This window comes from Choloepus didactylus, chromosome 9 (assembly GCF_015220235.1).
Source record: "Choloepus didactylus isolate mChoDid1 chromosome 9, mChoDid1.pri, whole genome shotgun sequence".
NCBI classification, from domain to species: domain Eukaryota; kingdom Metazoa; phylum Chordata; class Mammalia; order Pilosa; family Megalonychidae; genus Choloepus; species Choloepus didactylus.
Genome location: NC_051315.1, coordinates 6281074 through 6306639, shown reverse-complemented (window position 1 = coordinate 6306639; position 25566 = coordinate 6281074). Strand labels below are relative to the sequence as shown.

General features: G+C 41.1%; 1 protein-coding gene and 2 pseudogenes across 1 annotated transcript; 2 read left to right on the top strand and 1 right to left on the bottom strand.

Annotated features, from left to right (window-relative positions):
* The first annotated feature begins 234 nt into the window (after window positions 1–234).
* On the top strand, window positions 235–543 carry LOC119544443 (annotated as a pseudogene).
* A 13568-nt stretch (window positions 544–14111) lies between these two features.
* On the bottom strand, window positions 14112–23539 carry POLR2D (RNA polymerase II subunit D). The gene is made up of 4 exons (XM_037850225.1): window positions 23439–23539; window positions 19763–19943; window positions 16170–16265; window positions 14112–15272 (listed from the first exon to the last, which is right to left on the bottom strand). The coding sequence occupies exons 1-4, from the start codon at window positions 23509–23511 to the stop codon at window positions 15194–15196; spliced, it is 429 nt and encodes a 142-aa protein (XP_037706153.1). The 5' UTR covers window positions 23512–23539; the 3' UTR covers window positions 14112–15193.
* Window positions 22257–22562, top strand: LOC119544720 (annotated as a pseudogene).
* Window positions 23540–25566: the final 2027 nt, after the last annotated feature.

Sequence of the window (25566 nt, the reverse complement as noted above, 5' to 3'; positions counted from 1 at the left end):
ATCTCATGGGTCCCTGCCTGGAAATTGTTATTTTAATTGATTAGGAGATAAAGGAACCTGTTAACGACAGTACAAGTAGGCATTCGGCCATATTCAGAATGTGGGAAATTCTATTCAAGTGGTCTGCTTTCTTCAGCAACAAAAATATGATTAAAAAATGGAAGCAAGAGAGCGGAACTTTAGGCTTCCAAGCGGTGATTTTCGTGTTGTGCGTGACGAAAGAGCGAATTCAAAATGGGTGATGTTGAGAAGGGCAAGAAGATTTTTATTCAGAAGTGTGCCCAGTGCCACACCGTGGAAAAGGGAGGCGAGCACAAGACTGGGCCAAATCTGCATGGTCTGTTTGGGTGGAAGACAGATCAGGCCCCTGGATTCTCTTATACAGATGGTAGAACAAAGGTATCACTTGGGACAACGAGACAGTGATGGAGTATTTGGAGAATCCCAAGAAGTACATCCCTGGAACAGAAATGATCTTTGCTGGCATTAAGAAGAAGACAGAAAGGGAAGACTTGATATCTCAAAAAAGCTACCAATGAGTAATAGTTGGCCACTGTGTTATTTATTACAAAACAAATGCCTTGTGACTTTTTTACATGTACCATATTTAAATTGATCTCATACACCAGAATTCAGATCATAAATGGCATCATTTTTGGATTAGCTATATTTTAATGAATATGATCAAGCTTTTTGAATTTTGATAGAAATTCTGGTTTGGCAAATGCTATCACTATTTCCCCCTTCTAAAGGTTTAATTGGACTTAGGCTAGGTTGAATTAGTAATGTTCAACTTTTCACAAAGATGCTGAATGTCAACTCACAACCTAAAGAAGATTGGTTTTATATTTAGATTTATATAACTGGTGTTATGAATATATTTAAATACTAAGGAAATTCCTTCACTGTTTCATGGAACAGAGCAAGACTCACTTGGTTTCAGTTGGTATTCATCAGCCTGTTTAAAGGCAAGTGCTGAAAATAAGCTAGCTGTGTCCACTTTATCTTTCTGGTCTTAACTGTGTAAATCTAATTAAAATTCCCTGTATCTGAAATGTTGCCTTTTAATTAACAAAAAGCATTTTGATGTGGTTTATGTATAATACCAAATAAAGCATGCTGAACACTTAAAAAAAAAAAAATGGAGGCAAAAGAACTGTTACAGATTAACTGCCAAAGATTAGAGACTTAAAAGACATATCAACCAAATGCAGTGTGTAGTCCTTGTTGGGATCCTGAACTGAGGATCCACCTTAATTTGGGTTCTGAAGGAAAGGCAGAAAAGAGTATAAGCAAGTGGTCCACTTCTAGAGGTGATAGTGGGGAAAGACAAGAAATTTTGAGAAAATGGGGCATTTGTACACGGACTTGATGGGACACTGATGAATTGTTAAATTTGTTACATGTACTAATGCTGTTTTGGTTAAATTAAAAATACATTTACATGTTAGTTATATTCTGAAGTATTTATGGGTGAACTGATACACTGCCTGGGATTTTCTTTAAAAGATTCTAGCCAAGAGCTTCAGTAAAAATGGTAAAGTAAGGACCTCTGAATATCCTTTCCTCCATAAAAGCAACAAAGACACCAGCAAATGTTGTCAGAATCAACTTTTTCAGCTTTTCAGAACCCTGGAAGTAACGAAGGACTTTCGACTTTCGGAGAAGTGTTTATTCAAGGAAAAATGGCTGAATCTCCCAAAGATGTGGGAGGGAGGAAAGAGGGAGAGAAATGAAACAAGATTGACTGGGTGACAGGTCAATGAGCATTCACTATGCTATTCTATTTTTGTGATTTTTTTTTATTTTTCTTTAATAAAAGATTGAACCAATTGTTTCATTGATTTGGACAAAATGATGCAAAATTCAAGTTACAAATGGGGATACAGTGAAAAGAGACTCCGTCTCTCCCTTCTGTCATCAACCACCTAGGTCACCTCTCTGGAGGCAGCCACTGTTACCAATTTCTTGGGTTTCCTTACAAAGACACATGAAAATATTGGTGCATATGTGCTTTTTTTTCCTACGCCGGTAGGATAGTATACAAACTTTCATTATTTGCTTCTCTTTTGGCAATATAGGCACTTTTCAGTGTCACTTCACATATGAATGTATCAGTCTTTTAAACAGCTTCTCTGTCATCCATCATATGGATGAATGATAATTTACTTAACAGTCCTCTTCTAATGGACGCTCAGGTTATTTCCAATCATTTGCTAATACAAAATGCTGCAATGACCATCTTGCATCTTCTTTATGCTCTTAGATACAGCTCCATATGTCACCTTCCACTGGATTAAAGTAGACTATTTCTAGGGATCCTGGTCCTCTGTAAGCTCTAGATAATGCACCCTTCTTCTCCCTCTCCAGAGACAGAAAAAGCAAGCCGGCTCAACCCAGGAACAACAACAGAGCAGAAAGACAACAAACTGAAGCAACACGTGTCTGAATTAAAGACCAAAGAAGAGAATGCATAGTTTCTTTAAATATGTAGTTCAGATGCCTCGAGAAAACAAGATGTGCATATCAGAACACTGCACACACAACTACAAGTTTGGCTTGCAAAGCAGGCAGGAGAAGAGAGAACACCGTGTCCCAGGCCAGCAGTACCAGGTCAGATTCCTGGTTCTGCCAACAGTCCCAGATCTCCTGGTTCTGCCACCAGGAGGAACTGATGTTGGTCCTGGTTGCCTCAGTTGCAATGCCTGTTACAGAATTCTGGGAGCACTTAGCAAATTCAGTCCCCAGCCTATGGTATGCCCTTGACCACTATTAAAGCTTCATCCCCTTGAATCCTAAAGACTTTTCTGTCTCCTGTCAAATAGTCCTGGGTTCAAGTCTTTTCCAGAGTTTCCATCTTATCTCTCTAAATTTGCTAGCTACAAAATCTTGATTTTTCTCAGTTTCAGTTTCCTCCTTGGTAAAATGGAATAATATGGCTTGGTCTTCAAAGCAACTTGCAAATCTGACCACATCTCCTCATCTCGTCTAATGTCATTCTAGTCCAGGTTTTGGCAGCCTGCACCTGTAGGCTAGCTAACAACAACTTTTACATTTTTAAAAGGTTGTTAAAAAAAAAAGCTAAGAACATGTGGCTGAACTGTATGTAGCCCGCAAAGCCTGAAATATTTCCCGTCTTCCCCTTTACAGGTAATGTTTATAAACCCCTGCACTAAGCGAAGCCATTTTTCTTGAACTTTTGCAGTGGCCTCCTAAGGATTCACCCTGCTTCCCCTATCCTGTTTCCCCTCCTACCTAACACTAATCCATTCCCCACACTGCAGCCCTGATAATCTGTTTAAAACAATCATATATGACTCCCTTTCTTAAAACCCCATACCCCATGATCCAGGCCTGCTAACATCTGCAACCTCATTTTCTGATTCTTCCCTGACTCACTTCGGCTTGTTTTCTCTGCACCCCTACTGTGCACCTCCTCCTCTCCCCTGCATTTCTTTTTCTGCCTTTACTCTTACTCTTGTTCTGTCTCTCTTTCCCCTAGAATTTCCTATAGCTGTATCCTTGGCAGCCACCGTTTGCATCTCCTCAGAGAACTTCACCAAGCACTGACACTGGTGGGGCAAGTGTTCCCCTTCTGAGCTAATCATTGCTTCTTCTTGTCTGGTCTCTCCCCACTGGAATGTGCGCTCCAGGGAAGCTGGAGCCTTGTCACCTTGCTCCTTTTTATATCTCAACCTATATACGGTGGGTGGGTATGCAATAAAGTTTGTTGAATTAATGAATTATCGGATATTGAGAAGGATATAAGAGTATGAGAAGGCGTAAGTGTGTAAGGGTGGCCATAGAGTGTTTCTAAAAAAAAAAAATTCCCCAAAGAGTTGTAGTGAGGTTTCGATAAGATACATAAGGCACTTAACAGGGCATAGCCGCAAACAGGTGGGCTCCCCGCCGCAGCTTGCCGCTTTCCTTCCCTATTTCAAATGCAAATGAACCCGGGAGTTACATGCCCTTTTTAGCCAGCATCCCGTGTGTGTGTGTGTGTGTGTGTGTGTGTGTGTGTGTGTGTGTGTGTGTGAGAGAGAGAGAGAGAGAGAGAGAGACAGAGAGAGACAGATATGGAGGGAGGGAGGGAGAGGGAGATAGAGATTGATTCAGCCAATGGGGACTGTATTATTTAGGGTTCTCTAGGGAAACAGGATCAACAAGAGATATCTATAAATATAAGATTTTATAAAAGTGTCTCCAAGCAACTGTGGGGATACACAAGTTCAAAATCCATAGAGCAGGCAGTGAACTGGCAACTCCGAGGAAGGTGTTCGATGAACACCCCAGGAGAGGCTGGTTGACTCAAGAAGAGGTGAAGCTTCTCTCTTCTCCCTTAAAAGTCTTCAACTGATTGCATTAAATCCAGATGACTGAATTCTCTCATTGCAGAAGACATAACCTTCATTGATGTAATCAGTCACAGCTGCAGCCAATTGACTGATGATTTAATAAACCAGCCTTCTGGTTTATTAACCAGCCACATATGTCCTTGCAGTAACAGTTAGGCCAGTGCTTGCTTGACCAGTCACCTGGACACCATCACCTGGCCAAGTTGACACATGAACCTAACCATCACAGGGACCCCAGTACCACAACCATTATTAAAATATTGAAAAACTTTCATAAGGAACCACTGACCATCCCCACCTCCCTGGGCCTCACCATAATCCAGCAACTAATGGGTTAATGTCTCACAGCACAAAGGCCAGTGGCCCTTAGGTTGTTAAATATTTCAAAACCAATCCCTGTTTCTTGGGAATTAGTTTTAAGGCAGAAGCAAGTTTCTGTAAAGGTGGGTTCAAACTAGACTCTGAAAGATTCCAGTTTTATCAAGGGCTGCCCCTGAGCAGTCTTATATAGGGAGGCAAGCTGGCATCGTCATCGTTGTCATTGTCATCAGTCACCATCATCACTGAAGCCAGCCCATTTCCACCCACTGAGAACAGGGTGTATGTATTGAGGGTAGCTTTGTTCTTCCACTTCACAGAGGCACATGCAGCTGAAACATCCTCCTCTGATCCCGAAATGCAAATAGCCCATATGAGAGGAAGAGCTCTGGGTACCCCGGCTGCAGTTTGGAGGAGGTATGCCAGCACGGTGACCCCACAGAACCCAGGCAAAAGCTTTCTCAGGTCCCTGGGGGTGGCTGCAGCCCACTGGTCCTATCTGCCGTCTCCAGGCGTGCACACCCAGGCCGGTAGGGGTCCAGTAGGGGTCTGCAGGCATGAGCATCTAGAGTTCACATGTCCACAAGGGGAAATGGAGGTGGGCATTTGGTGCTTTCCTGTCCATGCTGAAATAAACTGACCCAGGTGAGAAGGCAAGTCCAGTTCCAAAGTGTCCCTTAAGGAATGACCAATGTTTACCCCTTGTGTGTGTGTTCGCCTTACTCTCTGATCTTTATATGAAGTCAAGTAAAATATTTCAGTTGTGAACCATTTGGCATATGGAAAAAGATGAGTAATATTCCTTGAACAAATGACCATAATGCACTACACTTTGTCCACTTTGCTAGATAAAGGGTGTGTTTAGAATAAAGTTGTGGGGCATAGAGCTTTTTCTCTATTTAGGGTATTTGTGCTACAGAATAATTTCCAGAAGTGGAAACACGAGGTCAGAGTATGAACACGTTTATGGCACTTGCTCCATGTGGGGGGTTGTCTTTGTTTAAATAAACCACCCAGACCCTCTCCCCTTCACCTGAGAACAGCACTTCACCTCCTTGCCCCACCGACCCCGGGGCTCCTCTGGGAGCTGCAGTGTTCTTAGAGCTCCCACCACCATGACTACTGTGTGAGTTGAATTGTGTTCCCAAAAAGACAGGTTGAAGTCCTAAATCCATGACCTGTGAATGTGACCTTATTGGGAAATAGGGTCTTTGCAGATGTCATGAGGTCACACTGTATCAAATATGATGGGTATCCTTACAAGAGGGAAATTGGCATGCAGAGATACAGACCCAGAGGAAAAGGCCACATGAAGACAGAGGCAGGCAGATTGTAGCAATGTGGCCACCAGCCAAGGAACACCTGGGGCCAGCCAAAGCTGGACGATGCCAGGAAGGATTTTCCCTTCAAACCTTTGGAGGGAGCCTGGTCCTATTTCTGGTTTTCAGCCACCTGGTTTGTGGTGCTGTGTTACGGAAGCACTAGGAAACCCCTTCAACCGCATCTAGGGGTGGGCACAAGCCTTGTGCCAGGCAATTCAAAGTCCTTCCCCGGGATTTTTGAATCCAAGTCCATAGAGAGCCTGTAGCAACCCCTCTCAGGTGGCAAGAGTGTCAGGGTAAGAAACTCAGGAATATTTATAAAAGCCTGTTCCCTGCTAAATGGAGGACGGTAGTCCATGATAAGAGGGTGACATTAAAGTGAAGAGAATAGGAAAGTTGAAGAAAGAATGTGGAGGGCATGTGAAGACTGGTTTCAATTGCTCCTTTATTCCCGCTCTTCCCAAGGTTTGGACGTTCGGTCCTTCATTGAATGAATCCCCTTTTTGCCTCAGGTTTATGGTTGGTCTTCTTGCCTTGTCAACCATTCATACAGATAGACCCAGGGCTTTCTAGGTAATCTGACTACACTTCCCCTGTTGATTCAGCCTCTCACTCCCCCAAATAATCATTTCATACCTTCTCTTTAAAACCTCACTTTCAAATAATGACATATTAAAAGAACAGGACCAGCATCTTTATTGTGACAACACCAAAAAATCTATGAAACGTTCCTTGCTAAACCTTGGAGACATGGAGATTTAATAAAATGAGCACACGTTCTGCAGATTAAGGATGCTCTTAGTTCAATGAACCTGGTGACACTTGTCTTCATGGGACCATATCTACCAACCTACAAGCCCGGCATTCACGTTCTCCGCCTTCTTTCCTATTAAAACAGACAAACCTCTGTTCCTATCCTCTCAACCACTCAACTGCTGGACTGTTTCTCCTCTCTTTCTGGGCTCTGCTTCTGCAGTCCTCCTCCACCCTACTCAGGAAGTTTCTCGGTCCCCTGGATCCTTCCCAGCAGTGTGCAAACACGTGCCATCTTGGAAAGGGACTCTCCCCACCTTCCCGTGTTCCACACAGCCCCTACAGTTCCTTCTCCATGTAGCCATGCACTGACCTCCAACCCACTATCCTTTGCTTTCCCCAAGCTCATGCCCACCTTAGAGCCACTACACTTCTACTCTGCCCAGCAGGACCTGCCACCTGATGTCACAGAACTGTCTTGTCCATCATTCCAACCTCCTCAGAGAAGCCTTTGAATAATCCACCTAAATTAGTCCCCTGTTCCAGTTTGCTAATGCAGCAGCAAAACACCAGAAACGGATTGGCTTTTATAAAGGGGGTTTATTTGGTTACAAAGTTACAGTCCTACCATCCTACAGCCATAATAGTGTCCAAACTAAGGCATCAAACAAGATGATATCTTCACTGAAGGATGGCCAATGGCATCCAGAAAACCTGTTAACTGGGAAGGCACATGGCTGGTGCCTGTCGATCCCAGGTTGTGTTCCAGCTCCTCTCTCAGCTCCTGTGTGTTCTTGATTCTTTCTCCCAGGATATTTCTCTCTAAGCGCCTGGGGGTCCTGTCTTAGCATATCTTGGGGCAAACTCTGGACTTCATCTCTTAGCTAAATGTCCTTCTGTCTGCATCTCCAAGCATGTCTAAGCTCAACTTCAGCAGGTGTCTGGGTCTGTGTGACTCTTTTTAAAGGACTCTAGTAAACTAACCAAGACCCACCCTGAATGGGCAGGGCCACACCTTCAGCAAAATAATTCAGAGTTATCACCTACAGTTGGGTGAGTCACATCTCCATGGAAACAACCTAATCTAAACATCCCAATATTTAATATTGGATTAAAACGTCTTTTCGGGGGACATAACATATCCAAACCGGCACATCCCCCTAGTCGTTCTCAATGTTATTACAGTCTATCTCCATTGCATTTAACACCACTGGAAACTTTCTTTGTTTATATGACTATGTCCCCTTACTGACTGGAAACTTCCTGAGAGAGGTTCTCAGGACCTAGAAGAGACCCTGAGAGAGCTAACAGGTGCTCAGGATACATTTATCCATCTAACAAAAGCCACATGGAATGTAGCTGAGATACACATAGAGAACATACACAACTAATGTACCAAGAGATTAAAGGAGTTTTGACAGAATGTTGGAGCAAAGTCTCGAGGGCCTGGAAACAAACTGTCACATGGAGGGAGGGAGCAGCATGCTCTGCTCCAGGCCAGCGATGCTGATCGGTTGGTTTGAAGAATCCTGAGAAGTCCCCTGTAGCTAAATCATGGAAGGACTGGTGGAATGTGAAATAATCTCATTTATGTACGTGTTTACATGAATGCTCTCTAGAGACATCTGCTTCCAGCATCATTGCAGAGAGAACCCCTCATGACACAAAAGCCTGGAAACACCAGGTTGATAGAATATGCCAGCAACGAATCTCCCCCCCAAAAATTAATGAAACTTGAACGTCCAGTTAAGCAGGAGAATCTTGAGGGGCAAGAAATACCTTGGGACCCCAAAGCCAGAGGAGATGAGGTTGAACGCAGTGATGCAGCAGTCTCGGCTGGGTGGGGGTAGGTGACCAGCTAGAGGCCCGAGTTCATCCTCCAGGTGGGGTCTTGGGCCTGGGCATGCAAAAGATGAGAACTGACCCCCCTGCATAAAGCCAGGAAGCTGCACCCCCAAAAGGACTTTGCACACATGCCCAGGGAGACAAGGAGGCTTGTCACTGTCTATGGCTCTTGGTGAAAAAAAATCTCTCCTGAGAAATCCAAGCCTGAAACTTGTACCCCATGTGGGTATGCCATTCAAATTTAAAGTGACCATGTGGTGTAGGAATCCCTAAGCTGAGAAATGATTATAAAAACTGTTCACCAGCCACAGATGCTACCGGCCTGGAGAAGTGCAAACCCCTCTGCAGAAAGACTTCTGTACCTCAGGCTGCATGCATTTCCAGAGTAAGAACAATCCCTACCAAGAGGAAAATAATTATCAAACAAATGCAGAACATATCTTAAGAACCTGAATAACTAAACTGAGACTGAGGCCCTGAATAAAGGGAACAGAAGGACTTATTTGGAAAAGATCAAACACAGTATCATGACTTAGAAAATCATAGCTATCGAAATTTAAAACTGAGTGAACAGGGCTGGGAATGCCAGAGAGGGGCAAGGGATATGTATGGGGAGAGACTGCTAACCAGACAAGGTTTTTTTTCTGGGTGATAAAATGTTCTAAACTGAAATGGTGACAATGGTTGCACAACTCTGTAAATACAATGAAAACCACTTTAGTGAATCTTATGGGACATAAATTATATTTCAATGAAGCTGTTAAAAACACCTCAGTGGATACATAAAACAGTAGATTTGAGGAAATCAATCAAAATATAGCACTGAGAGATAAGATGACCAATGTGAAAGAGAGGCTGAGAAATGGAGGAAAGAATAAGAAAGTCAAACATAAATCTCATAAAAGTCATGAAGGAAAGAAGAGGAAGAATGGAAATGAAATGGCAGTTAGAATGACAATGACTGAGAATTGTCCAAAATTGTAAATGACATGTGTCCACAGACTGAAGAAGCACTGTAACAATCAAATCGAATAAATAAAATTCATCTGTTAAACACTTTGTACCGAAATTGTGAAACACACACACAGAAAAGAAGAAAATCACAAAAGCAATCAAAAGCAACACATTATCCATATCCAAATAGCATTAAGATTCTCAGGATTCAACAGAAACAATGGAGACCAAAAAACTATGGAATAATAGTATTTTCAAAATACTCTGGAAAAGTTAATGTCTATGTGGAATACAGAATTCTACAACTACTACATAAAATGAGGGAGAAAGACACATTTGGCCAGAGGAAGGCTGAGAGAATTAGCCCTCTAGCTCTTATTCAAAGAACTAGCAAAGGAGGATCTTTGTGAAAAAGAAAATGAACGCAAAGGAGGAAATGGGATGTAGAAAGCAATGATGAGCAAATTGGTAAATACGAAAAATGTTTCCTTCTGGCAAGATGGCGGCATAGAGAGGTGTGGAATTTAGTGAGTTCTCTAGAGCAACTAGTCAATAGCCAGGAACAACCAATAAATAGTCTGGGGACAACCGTGACTGTCCACACATCGCACATCAGCATGGATCGCAGCATAAAAGCTGTTAGTAAAAACTGCAGAACCACACCAGGAGCCTCCTCCCCCCATGGCAGGCTAAGCTGCAAAACTTCGTTGTGGGAGAAAGCAGCAGAGGAAGGTTAGGAGCATGTGGGCCACCAGAAGGAAAGAGGGACGATAAAGACTGGGACTGTATAACTTAGTGAAACCTAGAGTGGTCAACAATTGTGATAAAATGTACAAATATGTTTTTACATGAGGGAGAACAAATGAATGTCAACCTTGCAAGGTGTCAAAAATGGGGAGGTATTGGAGGAAAAATACAATCAATGCAAACTAGATTCTATAGTTAACAGAAACATTGTGTTATGCTTCCTTTAATGTAACAAAGGCAATATACCAAAACTAAATGCCTATAAGAGGGGGATATAAGGGAGGGGTATGGGATTTTTGACATTGGTTATGTCTTTTTTATTGTACTTTAATTTTATCTTTATTTTTGTTGCTTTTCAGCTGTCATTTTTTTTCTTTTTCTTTTTTCTCTCCACCTTTTTTTTTTTGACTCTTCCTCTTTCTTTGTGGAAGAAATGGAAATGTCCTTATATAGATAACGGTGGTGGTGATGAATGTATAACCACGAGATTATACAGGGAACCATCAATTGTTTACTTAGGATGGAATGTATAGTGTGTGAACAAAACCATCTTAAAAAAATAGGGGTTGATGGATAAACCTTGAGGACATTACATTGAATGAAACAAGTGAGACACAAAAGGTCAAATACCGTATGATCTCACTGATATGAACTAATTATAATATGTAACCTCAGGGACATGAACCGTAGGTTACCAGAATATAGAATGAGGTTGCTTATTATGGGGGATGTTTAAGTAGGTTGAACTTAACCATTTGGAAATGGACAGAGGTGGTGACAGCACGTTATTGCAAATGGTGCTGAATGATGTGTGAATGTAGTGGAAAGTAGTGGAAAAGGGAAATTTAGAGTCAAGTATGTCACCAGAAGGAAAGTTGGAGGTTAAAACATGGGAATGTATAACACAATGAATCTTGTGGTGGACAATGTGAGTAACTGTACAAATATTAGAAATTTTTTCATGAACTAGAACAAATGTATGAAACTATTATTAGAAGTTAATAACGGGTATATAGAGAAAAAATGCACCTATTGCAAACTATGTACTACAGTTATTAATACTGTAACATTCTTTCATCAACAGTAACGAAAATACTATATCAACACTATGAGTCAGTAATGGTGTCGGGGGGATAAGGTTATGGGAGGATTTGAGTTTTCTTTTTTATTTTTCTTTCTTTTCTGGAGTAATGAAAATGTTCTAAAATTGAAAAAAAAATAATTGTGGTGATGAATGCACAACTATATAATGATACCATGAACAACTGATTGTGTACTTTGGATAATTGTATGGTATGTGAAAAATCTCAATAAAATTGAATTGGGGAAAAAAAAAAAAAAACTCTCCAGGGTTGAGACCATTGGTCTAAACAAATCAGGGCAACTATCTGCCCCTTGCAAAAGCCTGCTGAACCATGCACAATCCTCCCACGCCAGGAGTCAGCACATAGCACTCCCCAGGCTAGATCATCAGAGGTTTAAGGTGGGGCGGTGACATGGAAGACTTTGATGGTTGTGAAAGTGAAGCCTTCTCTTTTGAATGGTCTGAAAGGGGTGGTGCACAGATTTGATACCTGGAAGCACTATGGCTGGTCTAAAGCTAGACTGTGCAGTCTGACTAAAAAGCTAAGGATGCAGGGGAGCAGGAGGATCTGAGTAAGAGTTAGAGCCCTGATGAAACCACATTGGAGGTCCAGCCAATTTTTGGACATCCTGTTAGAGGGTCCCATAAATTCACTCTTGGAGTTGAAGCCTGGGAGTTATGTTTTCTCTCACTTGCAACCAAAAGCATCTTGCATTTGGGAAGGAGTTGCTTAAGAGAGAAGGGTAGGAGTGTAAATTTCCGCTTCCCAAGACAAGGTAGAGAAAACTGTGTTTAGTATTTCCTACTCATGCATGGCATTTAATTGGTATGAATTTCTGCAGCCTGAAACTTTTCCTGCTAGTTTCTGGGATACCCCAATTAAACGAGATTTGGGGTCTGCAGCCTACAGTGTAACAGGAGCCCTATGAAACCCTGCTCAGCTGTATGCAATACAGCCTTTCTGAATCTATGTGATCATAGAATCCTCATAAAACATTTAGGAACTTCACAGAACTTTACAGAACTAGTATTTTGAGAAGTAATTTTCTGAAAAGCTAGCATCATTCATGTAGCCACCAAAACCCCTTCATTGTGCAATATGTGAAATTTGACTAGACCCAGTTTCAAGAGCTATAATCAATTTTGGGGGACAACTGGGGAACTCTGAATATGAACTGGATATTAAATATCAGGAAATTCTTATTGGTGTTCGTAAGTGTGATAGTGCTAGTTATACAGGTGAATGCCTTCATTTTTTAAAAAAGCAAGCTTAAGTATTTCAGAATAAAGGGCTTTCAAATGTTTCCCAGCAAAACATACTACAGATGAAGCAAATGTGACTAAGGGTATCTGTTAGACATAGATGATGAACATACTCAATGAATATACTTTTCTTTCAACTTTTCTCTAAGTTTAAAATTTTTCATAATAAAAAGCTGAAAAAAATCTCACACCAATGGCATATCCTGTGGGCTTCAGTGGGTTTTACCAGTCAGCTTAGAACATTTATGGTGTCACTACCTAGCAATGCTAATTTTCAAGCTTCAGCTTTAATAAAACCAGAATAACTAGGATTTTCAGAAAAGGCTCTTCTGGTTGATTTAGTTCTCTGGTAAAACCAGAGTTTGCCAACAAAACACCTTTTTGTTTTCAACATATCCCCAAATTCTTTCCTGATTTTGCAAACATAGTTTGGTGAGCCTAACAATAATGATTCACAGTGGAGTAAAGATTTTGCAGGGTCTCTTGTTGACTATTCTGAAGAGCAAGAGGCTGTCCAGGACCACACAGGACAATGACTCTTCTGCAGAATGAGATGACCAGGCTTTGACCCGTAATACTGCATGAGGTTTCTTTTGCAAGAAATTACCTAATTTTTAAAATCTGCTTGTACTTCTCTCAGTAGCTACCATTTACGAGTGCCTAACTGTATGCCAGGCACTTTCCACTCTTCCAACACTGCTGTTGGGACTACATACCCCTCCTGCCACACAGCACACAAGCCTGGGGTTTAACTCAGGTCTATCTCCCAGCCTGGGTTCTTTCTGTCCCACCACTTGGTGACAACCTGCACACAAAACTGCCTCATAAAAGCAGTTCTGAAATGGGTTACCAGGGGCTGGGAAGAAAAAAAGAAAAGTTGGGGTTAATGGATGTTGGTGATGGAAGCATACTACTGTGAAAGTAATTAATTCTATTGAACACTTGAAAGAGGTTAAAAAGGGAAATTTTAAGTTGTATGTTTGTACAAGTTTAAGAAGATGGTTAGGAAAAAGGCATGTACTCAAAGGGCAAGATTTAATACAATTAATAATTCTTAGGGTTTCATCAAGGACACTTAACTGGCAAAAAAGTAATCCTGGAGACTTGGATTCTTTTCATAGTCTGATACCAGTATCAGTTGCCACACTACCAAACTCTTGCAGTAAGTTCTATCTAGAGAAGCAAGCTGACTTACCATCTATATTTGTTCGTCTGATGGTGCTAAAAACAGCTAACTTTAACTGAAAGCATACTATGTGTCAGCCACCACTAGGCTCTTTGTAATAATTTCCTTATTAAGTCTTCTCACAAAATCCATGGGATAGGTAGGTCCTATACTTATCCATATCTTACAATCAAGAACACTGAGGCTCCAAGAAGTGAAGTTGCCCAAGGGAAAAAAGATAATTGTAACACTGATGGAGAATATTGGTAACTCAGGAACCATGTTATTTCCAGATGAGCAAGAACTTCTGAAAATAAAAGTATTTTATTTTTGCCTTAGCCAGCCACTGCCATAAAACTCTCATGACCTTTAAAGCCAACTGTGTTCTTTCCCCAGCCTTCTCCTTGGATCCTGAGTTCATATCCAGCTGGCAAGTGCTCCAAAGAGAAAACCCCAAATTGTGAGGACAACAGGCCTATTTCCAGTCAGAAGAACCAAAGCTAGAATGTAGAGCCCTCAGGGTTCCCCCAACCCAGCCTCGGACCACGGTGCTTCACCTGTGATGGCTCATGATAGGACAGGTGCTCTCCCCAATCACCCCATCGAAGCACACCTGTTGCCAACCCGCAGTCCCAGCATTTGTACTGGATGGCCTTGAAGAGGAAGAGACTTCAAAGGGTTAGAGCCCTACAAAGTATGGGCTCTAAAGGAAAAATCTTCATTGGGGTAACAAAATGAGTGCTTCAGGACCACTTACTCCAAATTTACATTTTGCTCAACCTCAAAGCTATGTCCCCTCTCACCACCCCAAACAGGTTGCACCATCGTCTTCAGGTGGAAACACTTTCCATGTGAGCTCCTTCTCCGTCTCCTGGGTTAGACCCAATGGTACCAAGGCGCCCTCACAGTCACTAACAGTCATCCTTTCTTTAAGAATTCCAAACCACAAACTGGTCCGGTTTAATTTTTCCTTTTGCACCTGGGTAAGAATGTTCTTTTCCCCAAACGCATTTTACATGTTCTAGCCTGGTTTCAAAACTGTAAACTCACTGAAATTAAAACATGAAACCAAAAGTAACGTAGGGGCCAAATACCATGTTTCGAGGTAGTCAATAGTGTAGCGTATAGTTCAACTGTCCCACAGCAGCCTTCCCAGAGGCTCAGGAAGATTTAGCATGCTCAAAAGCCACAGGCAGCCACTGCAAGGTCCCTCTAAAGGACGACATGGTCACCTGGGTCCAAGAGTCCAGTTTGAGATGGCAACAAAACCAACACCAAGCTGTGTCGTTCTAGCCACAGGAAGCCCGTGTGTGTGTTTTCTAGCATAGTTTCTGCCCCAGCCCCAGGGCTGGGGATGTCAGCCCCCAAGCTGCCGTAAGTTTGGAGATTAATACTGAAAGCTACGCTTTGTCTGGATATCATCAAGAATCTGTTGCAACTCCTCATCTTCAAACCGCCCCTCCAGGCTACAAGAAAACCAAAAGAAATGGGTGATTAGTGACTGAAAATTCTCCCCACACCCTTCTTTAATGCATGCTTACCTGCCCCACATTCACTTATGGCCTCAGCACTTTCAACTATATTTCTTTTCTGTCTGCTTTCTTTTTCTTTTATTTCAAACATATAAATGGTATAGAAAGTAAGTTAACCTTAACAGTTAACTCTATTTGATTTAGATTTCTTTACTAAAATCTGACAGAAACTGATGGTCCTATATGTGCTGCCTCATTCCATACTTTCCCTTCCTTCCCCCAAAGGAACCACTATCCTATACTTGGTATTTATCATTCTTATACATATCTTTATACTAACAATACCCATGTATCCATAAATATGTAGCACTGTTTTCCAACTTTATAAGAAATGGCATCACACTACACATCTCCTCCTGCAAATTTTCTCTCAAAATTCATTTTAGCATTTATTACGTTATTCCATGTTGTTCTAGCTCATTAATTTTTTACTGCTATAAAATATGCATTATGACTATATAGCAATCTATTTACTCATTCTCTTGTTGACTGACAGATAGTTGCCAAATTTCTGCTACTACTAACCATGATGCAACGAACACTGTTAATATATATCTTATAAACCTGCCTGAACTCAAGGGCACGTACCTAGGAATGGATGCCTGGATCACAGGGTATATCATCATTAACTTTTCTAGATGTAGCCAAATTGCTCTCCAAAGTTATTGCACTAATTTACACTCCTACCATTCTTGCTAACACTTGGTATAATATAAATCCACCATTCTCACACATTGTCAACCAGGCATTTTCATTCAATGTTGGCTGTGTATCTACCCAAATTTTAAACATAATCCAATATACACAGAACTTACCATACCCAGTACTAACCTTGGGATCAGAGCCTTGGACTCCTCAGCAGTCTCCGGACAAAGGTTGGCCAAACAGGCCAACTCAAACTTATGCAGCTTTTTCTGGAGCAACAAGCTGATTATAGGGAAGAGAATCCAAATGAAAAAAATCAGCGACAGGTCCACAGGAAAAGGGAATCAAATACAGCTAGCAAGGGAGAGAGAAAGGAGAACACTTGCAATCCTTCTACTAAGGCTAGGTACGGCTGCAAAATCCTGCTTTCAAATCACTTCCTGTTCCTCTTCTTGGAGAACAGGGAAGTTCCAGCTATATCAGCCAGAGACAAAGACACAGCAGCAGAGCAGCCTCTGTCACCACAACTTTTGAAAAGCCCCTATATGCACAATTCAGGGACTACACAACCTTTGGCCCAGAATTTTATATCTCCTGTTCCCTGCTTTTCCTTGGCTTCCTTTGTTTTTAATTTTATATCAGTTACATGATGTTAGACATCCCCAGTCTAACAAGTATTTTGACTTGAAGGAAATTCTCTTTAAAATTTATCTAAAAATAAATCAACACAGGCATGGGCCTGCTTCTGTGCAAATATATGTGTAAACTGCATCTCCCATTAAATGTACTAGAAATGTTCAAACTGCATAAAGGAATGTTAATACAAATAATATTCTGGATTTTCTTGATTTCTTAAATAGAGCTCATCTATAATAAATTTGATTTCAGAGCAGACCCTCAATAATCCCTAGTAATCCCAAAGGATCTTCTTCTCCATCAACAAAAAACATTTACTGTGCTTATTATTCTACTACCAGAGTATTAGTCAGTGCTCAAAATTTAGAAAACAGAGAAAGGCAAAAAAGTAAAATCTACCTGTATCACAATCTAGACATAACCGACATCATTTCAGTACACCATTTCACACATCTTTCTGTTTTGAACATAAACTCACACATTTCTGTTTTTTAACTTTGTCACTTAATAAAGTGACTTTCATTTTGTAAAGACAATAGTGAGACTTAGTGACCTGGGAGGATGTTCATGATTGTAGTGTGTATGTGTGGGGAGGCTTGCTGTGAAAGGAACATGCACTCACAATCAACACAAATACCAAAAAAATCACCTGAAATTGTAATAATCAGGACTAAAATTTTCATGGAGAGCCTCCCTCCTTTCATGTATAACTTTAAGTATGTATATAATTAAATTATCTGTACACACACAACTTTTTTAAACAAAAGAAATCACAACAAATGCTGTTCAGTTACTGCCTTCTTTTTGACTCGACAATACGTACAGAAGATTTTCTCCATGTTAGTATACACCTAACTCTTACCGTGAACGTAGCATTCTATTGAAAGGTGGTGCCCCAATTTTTATATCAAATTTCCTGCTGTTGAACATTTTAGCTGTTTCCTATTATTCACTATTGCAAAACACACCTTTTGAATATAACTGTAAATATATTTCCTTGTACACTTATTTACTGCTTTTAGAGGATAAATTTGTGGAAGTAGATTTATTCAGACCAAGGACATGCCCATTCAGAAGGATTCTGAGATGCAGTACCAAAGTGAGCCCTGAAAGGAATGTACAAAGGAACTTCCCAACATAAATTTCCACCAGCAATGAAAGCAAAGTGCCTGCATCCTCGACATGTCACACTGCGTTTCCCATTCTGTTCAACCTTTTTAAATCTACTTGGGTGTATTACCATTTCTTTGATTTCCTTGAGGATGAACATTATTTCATGTGAATAAGCTAGCCAAATGAAGTTCTCATAGACTAAGTCCATTTTTTGAAATTGAGTGTCATCTTTTTCCTTTTTTTTTTCTCATGGTTGAAGTATTTATTAGCATCATTGAGAAAAGATCAAGAATCTGAAGAATTTGGCCATCCATAGCTTCATATGTAATGGAATGAGGTCACATATGGAGAAAGAATAAAATAAATCATATTACAAATGTTTTACAAAATGAACTTTAAACCTGGGGAACAGAATGTGGGAGGCATGAAAGAACACTGGAGTCATCAAGGCCAGGTGGAAAATCCCTGGGTGGTAGAAGGGATAGGATGGGCACTCTCAAATCACATGCTGTTGGGGAGAGCTAAGGATTCCCATTGCTTACTTTATTATCTGTAAGAGCTCTTAATATAAAGGATATCAACTCTTGCCCAGCTTTCTCATACTTACATTTTATAAATGGTATTTTATTTGATATAGAGAAGTTTAAAGATGTTTGTGCAAATTCATTTAAGTATTCAAGCAACTACTTAGTGCCTACAATGAGCTGGAAATAGCAGTGGTGAACCTGACCAAGTCCCTGACCTTACAAAACTCATATTCAACAATGATCTGTCAATTTTCCCCACACTTAGAAGTCTTGTTGGCCACAGCCAAGATAAAATGAACATTCACTGAAGTTATCATCTTGCACTTTTATGAATCAGAGTCTACATTTAAATCTTTAATCCCCTGGGAATTTATTTTTTTTGGTGTAAGTTATAAAGTAGAGTTCAAAGTCTGTTTTAAAAAAATTCCCCATTAACAATGTGATCTTTATCATGTTCTGGACTCTTCACTTTCTACCACAATATTTAGTGATGATAAAGCAGGGCATCAAATGGATTTACCACAATTTATTTAATCACTGTTGAAGGTTTAGATTGTTTTTTATCTTTGGCTTATTATCATAAATAACTCTCTGAAGAATATCTGCATATCTACACATTTTTGTCCATCTGCTGTTTCCCTAGGACAGCATTTCTCAAACTGTTTTGCCAAAATAGAACAAAGCACTACCTCCAGAGGACCTGGAAGCATGGGCTTTCTGCAACTTCAAGTTTTTTTTTTTCAATTCAGTTTTATTGAGATATATTCATATACCATACAACCATCCACAGTGTATAATCAATAGTTCACAGCACAGTACCACTGTATAGTTGTGCAATTTCAAGTCTTTAAGTCTCATGATTTAATTTAAAAATTCCTGAACATTTTTTGTTTTACTCCACAACATACTGTTTTTCTGTTTGCTTTCACGTAAAACTGGTACCTTGGGAAGATGTGTTTTCCCTGTGGCCTCCCATATGCCCGGCACATCACAGTGTTTCCCAGGCACACCCAACCTGACCTGAGACGCAGTACCTTAGGAACAAGTCTAGAAGTCAGTCACCTTTGAAAAGCAAAGCAGAGATCCAGAAAGAGAGAAGCTCCTGAAGAGATCTGATTTCATTAAAATAGAAAACCCTCTAAGACATTTTAGGTAACAAGTACGTCCCTCTTATTAAAAATCAAACAAACTGTACACTTTGAAGGATTCTATGTTATGTGAATATATCTCAATAAAATTGCATAAAAAACAAACAAACCAATCCCCACAAAACAATGCTACATATTTCTAATAGGTGTTTATGTGAATACATGGAAAAACGCCTGGAGGGCTACACTCAGCAAACTGAGCATACCGGCTTTGCAGGGAGATTACAGGATTACAGAAGATGGTCACAGGGGAATTTGGCCTCATGAGCAGTTGGTGTGTGTGTGTGTGTGGGGGGGTGTTCTACATGCAGACACTTGGCGTTCGGATGGATAAAAACTTCCTTTCAGCACTCACCTCCGGACACTGGCAATGGTCTCTCTGTTTTTGAACCTGCTGAAACGGGCCGTGTAGTTTAAGGTCTTCATGAAGACCTCGGAGAGCTCCTGTTCGTCCTCTGCACTCTCGTTCTGCTGCTTCCGGTGCTCCAGGAGCATGTGAACTTCTGAATTGAGAAGTGTCTCAGCAGTTTCAAACTCTGTGAGGAGCATAAATGGCAGATGAATATATCCATTCAAAAGCCTGGTTCTAAATGTTCATTTTCCACCTGAGACTAATAGCAAGTCTCTGCCTCCACTGAAATGTAGAGGCTTTAGATTCCACATTTTGACCTTCATCCACACTAGTGAACCATAAAGTACAGTGGAGGCTATGCAATGCTACAATTTAGATTATATGAGAGGGGTGTGTGTGTGTGTGTGTGTGTGCACACGCAAACACAATTCCTGACCTCAAAGAACACGACCTAGACATACTATTAAATAATGATGCATTATCATAACTAATCCACTTACTGATTTCAAAATAGAGCATAACTAAGCATTATTTTCCTCTAGTTTGCATGCACTCATAATCTTTATATTTCCATAATGCTAATATTATACTCTCAATTTTAAGAATTATCACCTTAGAGAAGGCCAAGGTGTCTGATTGCATTATTAATAACGTACTCCAAATTCTAGTTTTATACCTGCACTAATCTATTATTTGCTCATTCAACCTGGTCACAGCCTACTTTGTCCTATGCATTGGGCCAGGGGCTAGAAGCTCCCACCCTCCAGATGTGATAGCCTCATGTAGCCCACCAACTAAACCCATTTCAACTACTCCCCATTACACAAATCTCTTGCTCCTCATTTAAAATAATTCTCTTGACCACTGGGAATACCTATAAGCAATCTTTAAAAATCAGGTCTGAAACATAGAAAAAAAACCCTTAGCTTCTTTCCATAATACACAGCAACCTTTTCCTAAATTTTCAGATGGAACACTGTTAAAAACATTATTATCCCTTCGGGAAAATCATTTTTTCCCCTACATTCCCACAAAAGCATATGTTTCTAATACTTATCATAAAGTGTGAAGAGCTGGTTTCTATCTGTCTTTCCCATTTATCAGTGAGTGTCCCCAGAGCAGGACTGTGTTTTATTCACGTTTATAATCCCACCCTGATGAAAAGGGTGGGGTCTTCGTTTGCCAGGGCTGCTGTAACAAATACCACAGACTGGACGGCTTAGTTATGCAACCAGAATTTATTTTATTTGGAGGCTAAAGTCCAAAATAAGGTATCATCAGGATCGTGCTTTCTCTGAAATCTGTAGATTCTGGTGGTGGCTTGCTGGCATAACTCAATCTCTACATCCAACACGTGGTCATCTGTCTCCTACTCATTCTGCTTCTAAATTTCCTCTGTTTACAAGGACATTGGATCAAGGTCCACCCTGATTCAGTCTGGCCTCACCTAACCAAACAGATCTTTGAAAATACTGTTTACAAAAGGGTTCACATTCACAGTACTGGGAATTAGGACTTGAACGTGTCTTTGTGGGGGACACAATTCAATCATAGAAGGTGGCAATTTCAGAATTATACTGTACATTTTCTCTCAATTAAAAAAATAGTTCAAAGGATTTCTTTAGTTGGGAGGGGTGGTGGGCTTGACCAAAATTGAATCCTTTTTGGAAAAACTGGCCTACTACCTAATGTTTTCAATAGAGTTGCTGTTAATTACATCCCAAAGATGAAGGACAAATTTTACTTGTGAGTAAACATGCTTGTGAATACTCCACTATAAACTCTCAGAAACTTTCAGTACTGTTATCTGTAATTTTAGTCTTACAATGAAATACTACATATTTGTTTACTTTCTATCCTACAGCAAAGGCGTTCCTTCCCTTTTCAGTGCTTACTGCTGTTTGTATTTATCTAAATACATTCTAAAATACACAATTTTAAATTTTATATGGCTATACCATCTGAGAAATTGGTAAAGAGATATTGGGAACTCCTGAAACTGTAAATTAATAGGATATAAGCTCTAATTATATTCCTTTCAATTAAACTTCATGTGTATCAGATGTTACCTAATTTTACCAAAAACAAACATATTGAGCGTTAAAAAACAACAACAACAAAAATTAAATAAAAAGTCCCTAGACAAAACCCAAATGCAAAAAATTGGGTTAATTTATAATGAAATTAAGAAAACGATCTCCTTTTTAATTATTATACCTGTAGCCCTTAAAAAAGAAACAAACGTTTATTTCCATTACGCCTGAATTCCATGACACTGTCCTATGGCAATAATAGCCCAAACGTATGCCCATGACTTCTGCATTTTGTGCAACAAACTGGAAACAAACTTTATGTCTATTAACAAATAAATCACATTGTAGTACAACCATTAAGTATGATCCAGCCCTTTAAAAGAATTGGACAGGCTGCCTAGCTGTCTGGCCCCACAGACCAACCCACCGACGGTCGGACAAGTTTCTCTGTTTTCGTGCGCGTCATGTCTGGTTCCTCCAGCGTTGCCGCTATGAAGACGGTGGTTCAGCAGCTCCGGCTGGAGGCTGGGCTAAACCGCGTGAAGGTTTCCTAGGCAGCTGCAGACTTGGAACAATTCTGTCTGCAGAAGGCTCAACATGATCCCCTGCTGACTGGAGTATCTTCAAGTACAAATCCTTTCAGACCCCAGAAAGTCTGTTCCTTTTTGTAGTAAAATGAATCTTTCAAAGGTTTTCTAAACCACTTATCATGAACCAGTGAATATTCAAAGGAGGGCTAAATTTGAAGCCTGTACAAAAGCTTATCCCTGTAACACGTGCCATACTATACAGATTGCTACTTTTGTCAGTCCTTAATATCTACCTCTCTAAATTTTCATGAGTTTCTATTTCACATGGGTAATTATTTTATATACACTGGCAACAGCATACAATAAAAGACTTGGTATATAAAAAAAGAATAAGACATTTCTTTACACTGTATCTTTAAATTAAAAAGCTGTAGAATTTCTACAGCATAACTCCATTTTGGAAAGAAAAAGGTGCATGCCGGCTTATGTCTAATTGCTAAATAAGCATAAGATTAGTTTTGACGGATAAACAAGCACTAAACTGCAGTAGTTTCCTCTGGATGAAAAGGGTACGGAATTTCATTTTTTACTTTGGATGTAATTTTTAAAAGGGGAGGGGATTGTTAAAGATTTTCAGCGATTTTCAGTACCTTTAATAAGAGGCACTTTAAAATCTTGAGCTATCTGCTAGCTTTGGGTTTCTAAATTACAAACCAAGTACCTCCTGCTGCACAGAGGACACCCCCTGAGAGTGCAGTGTGCTTCCCCGGCTACCATCCCTCCAGCACCACGCAGTTTATTACGTAGAACAAACTCCTTAAGCCAGGTGGCCTGAGGCCGCAGAGGGGCGCGTGGGGAGAGCTAGTTGCACTTCTTATACTCCTGTGCACCGGCCCGAAGCTCCCCACTCAGGACGTGGGCCTGCCCGGGCGCAGGCGAGGGCCGACCTCGACCTCTGGTAGTTCTCCAACTACTCCGGCTCCCCTACGCCGGGTAGGTAGGCCCGAAAAGGCCTCACCGTCGGCGCCAAGGACGCCAGCGCTGGGGGCGTGAGATCCAGTCGGCCCCATCCGGCCGTCTGCCCGGGACCCGCCCGCCGCCTCCAGCTAGCCTCACCTTTGGGAAAGATGAGCTGTGACGCGTCCTCCTCCACGTCGCCGGTCCGCGGATCGCCGCCGCCCGCCGCCATGGCCACACTACCCGCGCGCCGCCGGAAGCGGAAGCGTGGGGCCGCCGGCTGCGCCTTGGGGGCGGGGGCGGGGGCGGGGCGGAGAGCACGCGGGGCGGACGTGGGTCCGGGGCAACCGCGTCCCGCTGCCCGTCCCCCCGAATGCCGTCGATTCGCGTTCTGGTGGGGGGTCCCTGCTCCTGAGGCTCGGCTTCCTCCTCTGGAGAGTTCGGACGACTCTTCCGCCCTCTCTGGGCCCCGGCGAGGACTGAGCGCTGAGCAGGAGACTCCGAAAGCATGCGGTGGGATTTCGGCAAATGCCTGAAACAGTTAAGACCTGCGATGGATTTGTAGCCGATCATCTGACGCTTCTGAGCAGGTGGGCAGTAAGATTGAGAGACTTTTAACACATCTGTTGGATCGTGTGGGTGGTACATAGAAAACTAAGCAAGTGGAAAAGGATAGGTCGTACAATCAAATGATCATAGTGCAGGACTCAGTAGTGAACAATATTTAGGTCGTCACAAAGTAAACTCTATTGATTTAACCAAAAATGTGTTGAGATATACCATGGAAGAGTATGTGCCTACAACTTGGCAGGTGAACTCACTGCCCTACCCCCTACGTGGGACCTGACTCCCAGGGGTGTAAATCTCCCTGGCAACGCAGGATATGACTCCCGGGGATGAATCTGGACCTGGCATCCTGGGATTGAGAACATCTTTTTGACCAAAAGGGGGATGCGAAATGAAACGAAATAAAGAAAGCTTCAGTGGCTGAGATATTTCAAATGGAGTCCAGAGGTCACTCTGGTGGACATTCTTATGCACTGTATAGATAACACCTCTCAGGTTTTAATGTACTGGAATAGCTAGAAGTAAACAACTGAAATTATCAAACTCCAACCCAGTAGCCTTGACTCTTGAAGACGATTGTATAACAATGTAGCTTACAAGGGGTGACAGTGTGATTGTGAAAACCTTGTGGCTCATACTCCTTTCATCCAGTGTATGAATGGATGAGTAGAAAAATGGGGACAAAAGTTAAATGAAAAATAGGGTGGGATGGGAGGGATGATTTGGGTGTTCTTTCTTACTTTTATTTTTTATTCTTATTCTTTCTGGTGTAAGGAAAATGTTCAAAAATAGTTGGGATGATGAATGCACAACTATATGATGGTACTGTGAACAGGTGATTGTACACCCTGGATGACTGTATGGTATGTGAAAGTATCTCAATAAAACTGAATTTAATTAAAAAAAAAAAAGAGTATGTGCCTGTTTTCTTTTGGTTTGTGAACGTAATAATTTTTCTAAAGATTGATTTGTTCTGTATCCGTATTTCCAGAGGAAATATATTGGGTCAAATCATAGTGGGCTACATGGTGTTGGCTTTCCTGCTCATCCTTCCATCATTCCGTCCAGCAGGCCTTCACGGAGCACCCACTACTGGGTATAGACCTTACTACGCACTGGTCCAAGGACTAGCCTGATGGCCACCACTTGGTACCCTTTGCACACAGACAGCAGGAGAGGAAACATGTGGAGAGGGAAGAAAGGAGAGTAATAACACATGTGGTGATGCTTCACAGGGCAATTTGTTCCTGAGACTTTTTCTTTCATGAAATTTTATAAACAATTATATGCAAGGCCCTGGAGTTAGAAAGATAAATCAGTCACAGATCTTAAACCACAACAAGTTCACAAAGAGTAGTCTATGCAAGATCTGGACACGATTAAACATAATAAAGCACAGAAAGCAGCAAATAGTAGGAGAGAGTCAAAGAAAGTGCCATGGAAGGATACTGAGGAAAAGAGGTCAGCTCTGGTTAGGGTTAGGTAGGTGGATTTGGGGTATTGGAATCGTTCCCTAATATTTAGTCAAACAGAGATGGGAAGAGGAGTATCATGAAAGTAGTCATCAGGTACATAAGAGTAATATTCACCTTTTAAGGTAAATTCAAATTTCATCTTCTTTATATGTCATTTTCAAGGTATCATTCTTAGGAAATGAAGGAAAAATATACTATTATATAGACCTTATACAAACAGGACAATGTTTGCTATAATAAATTTT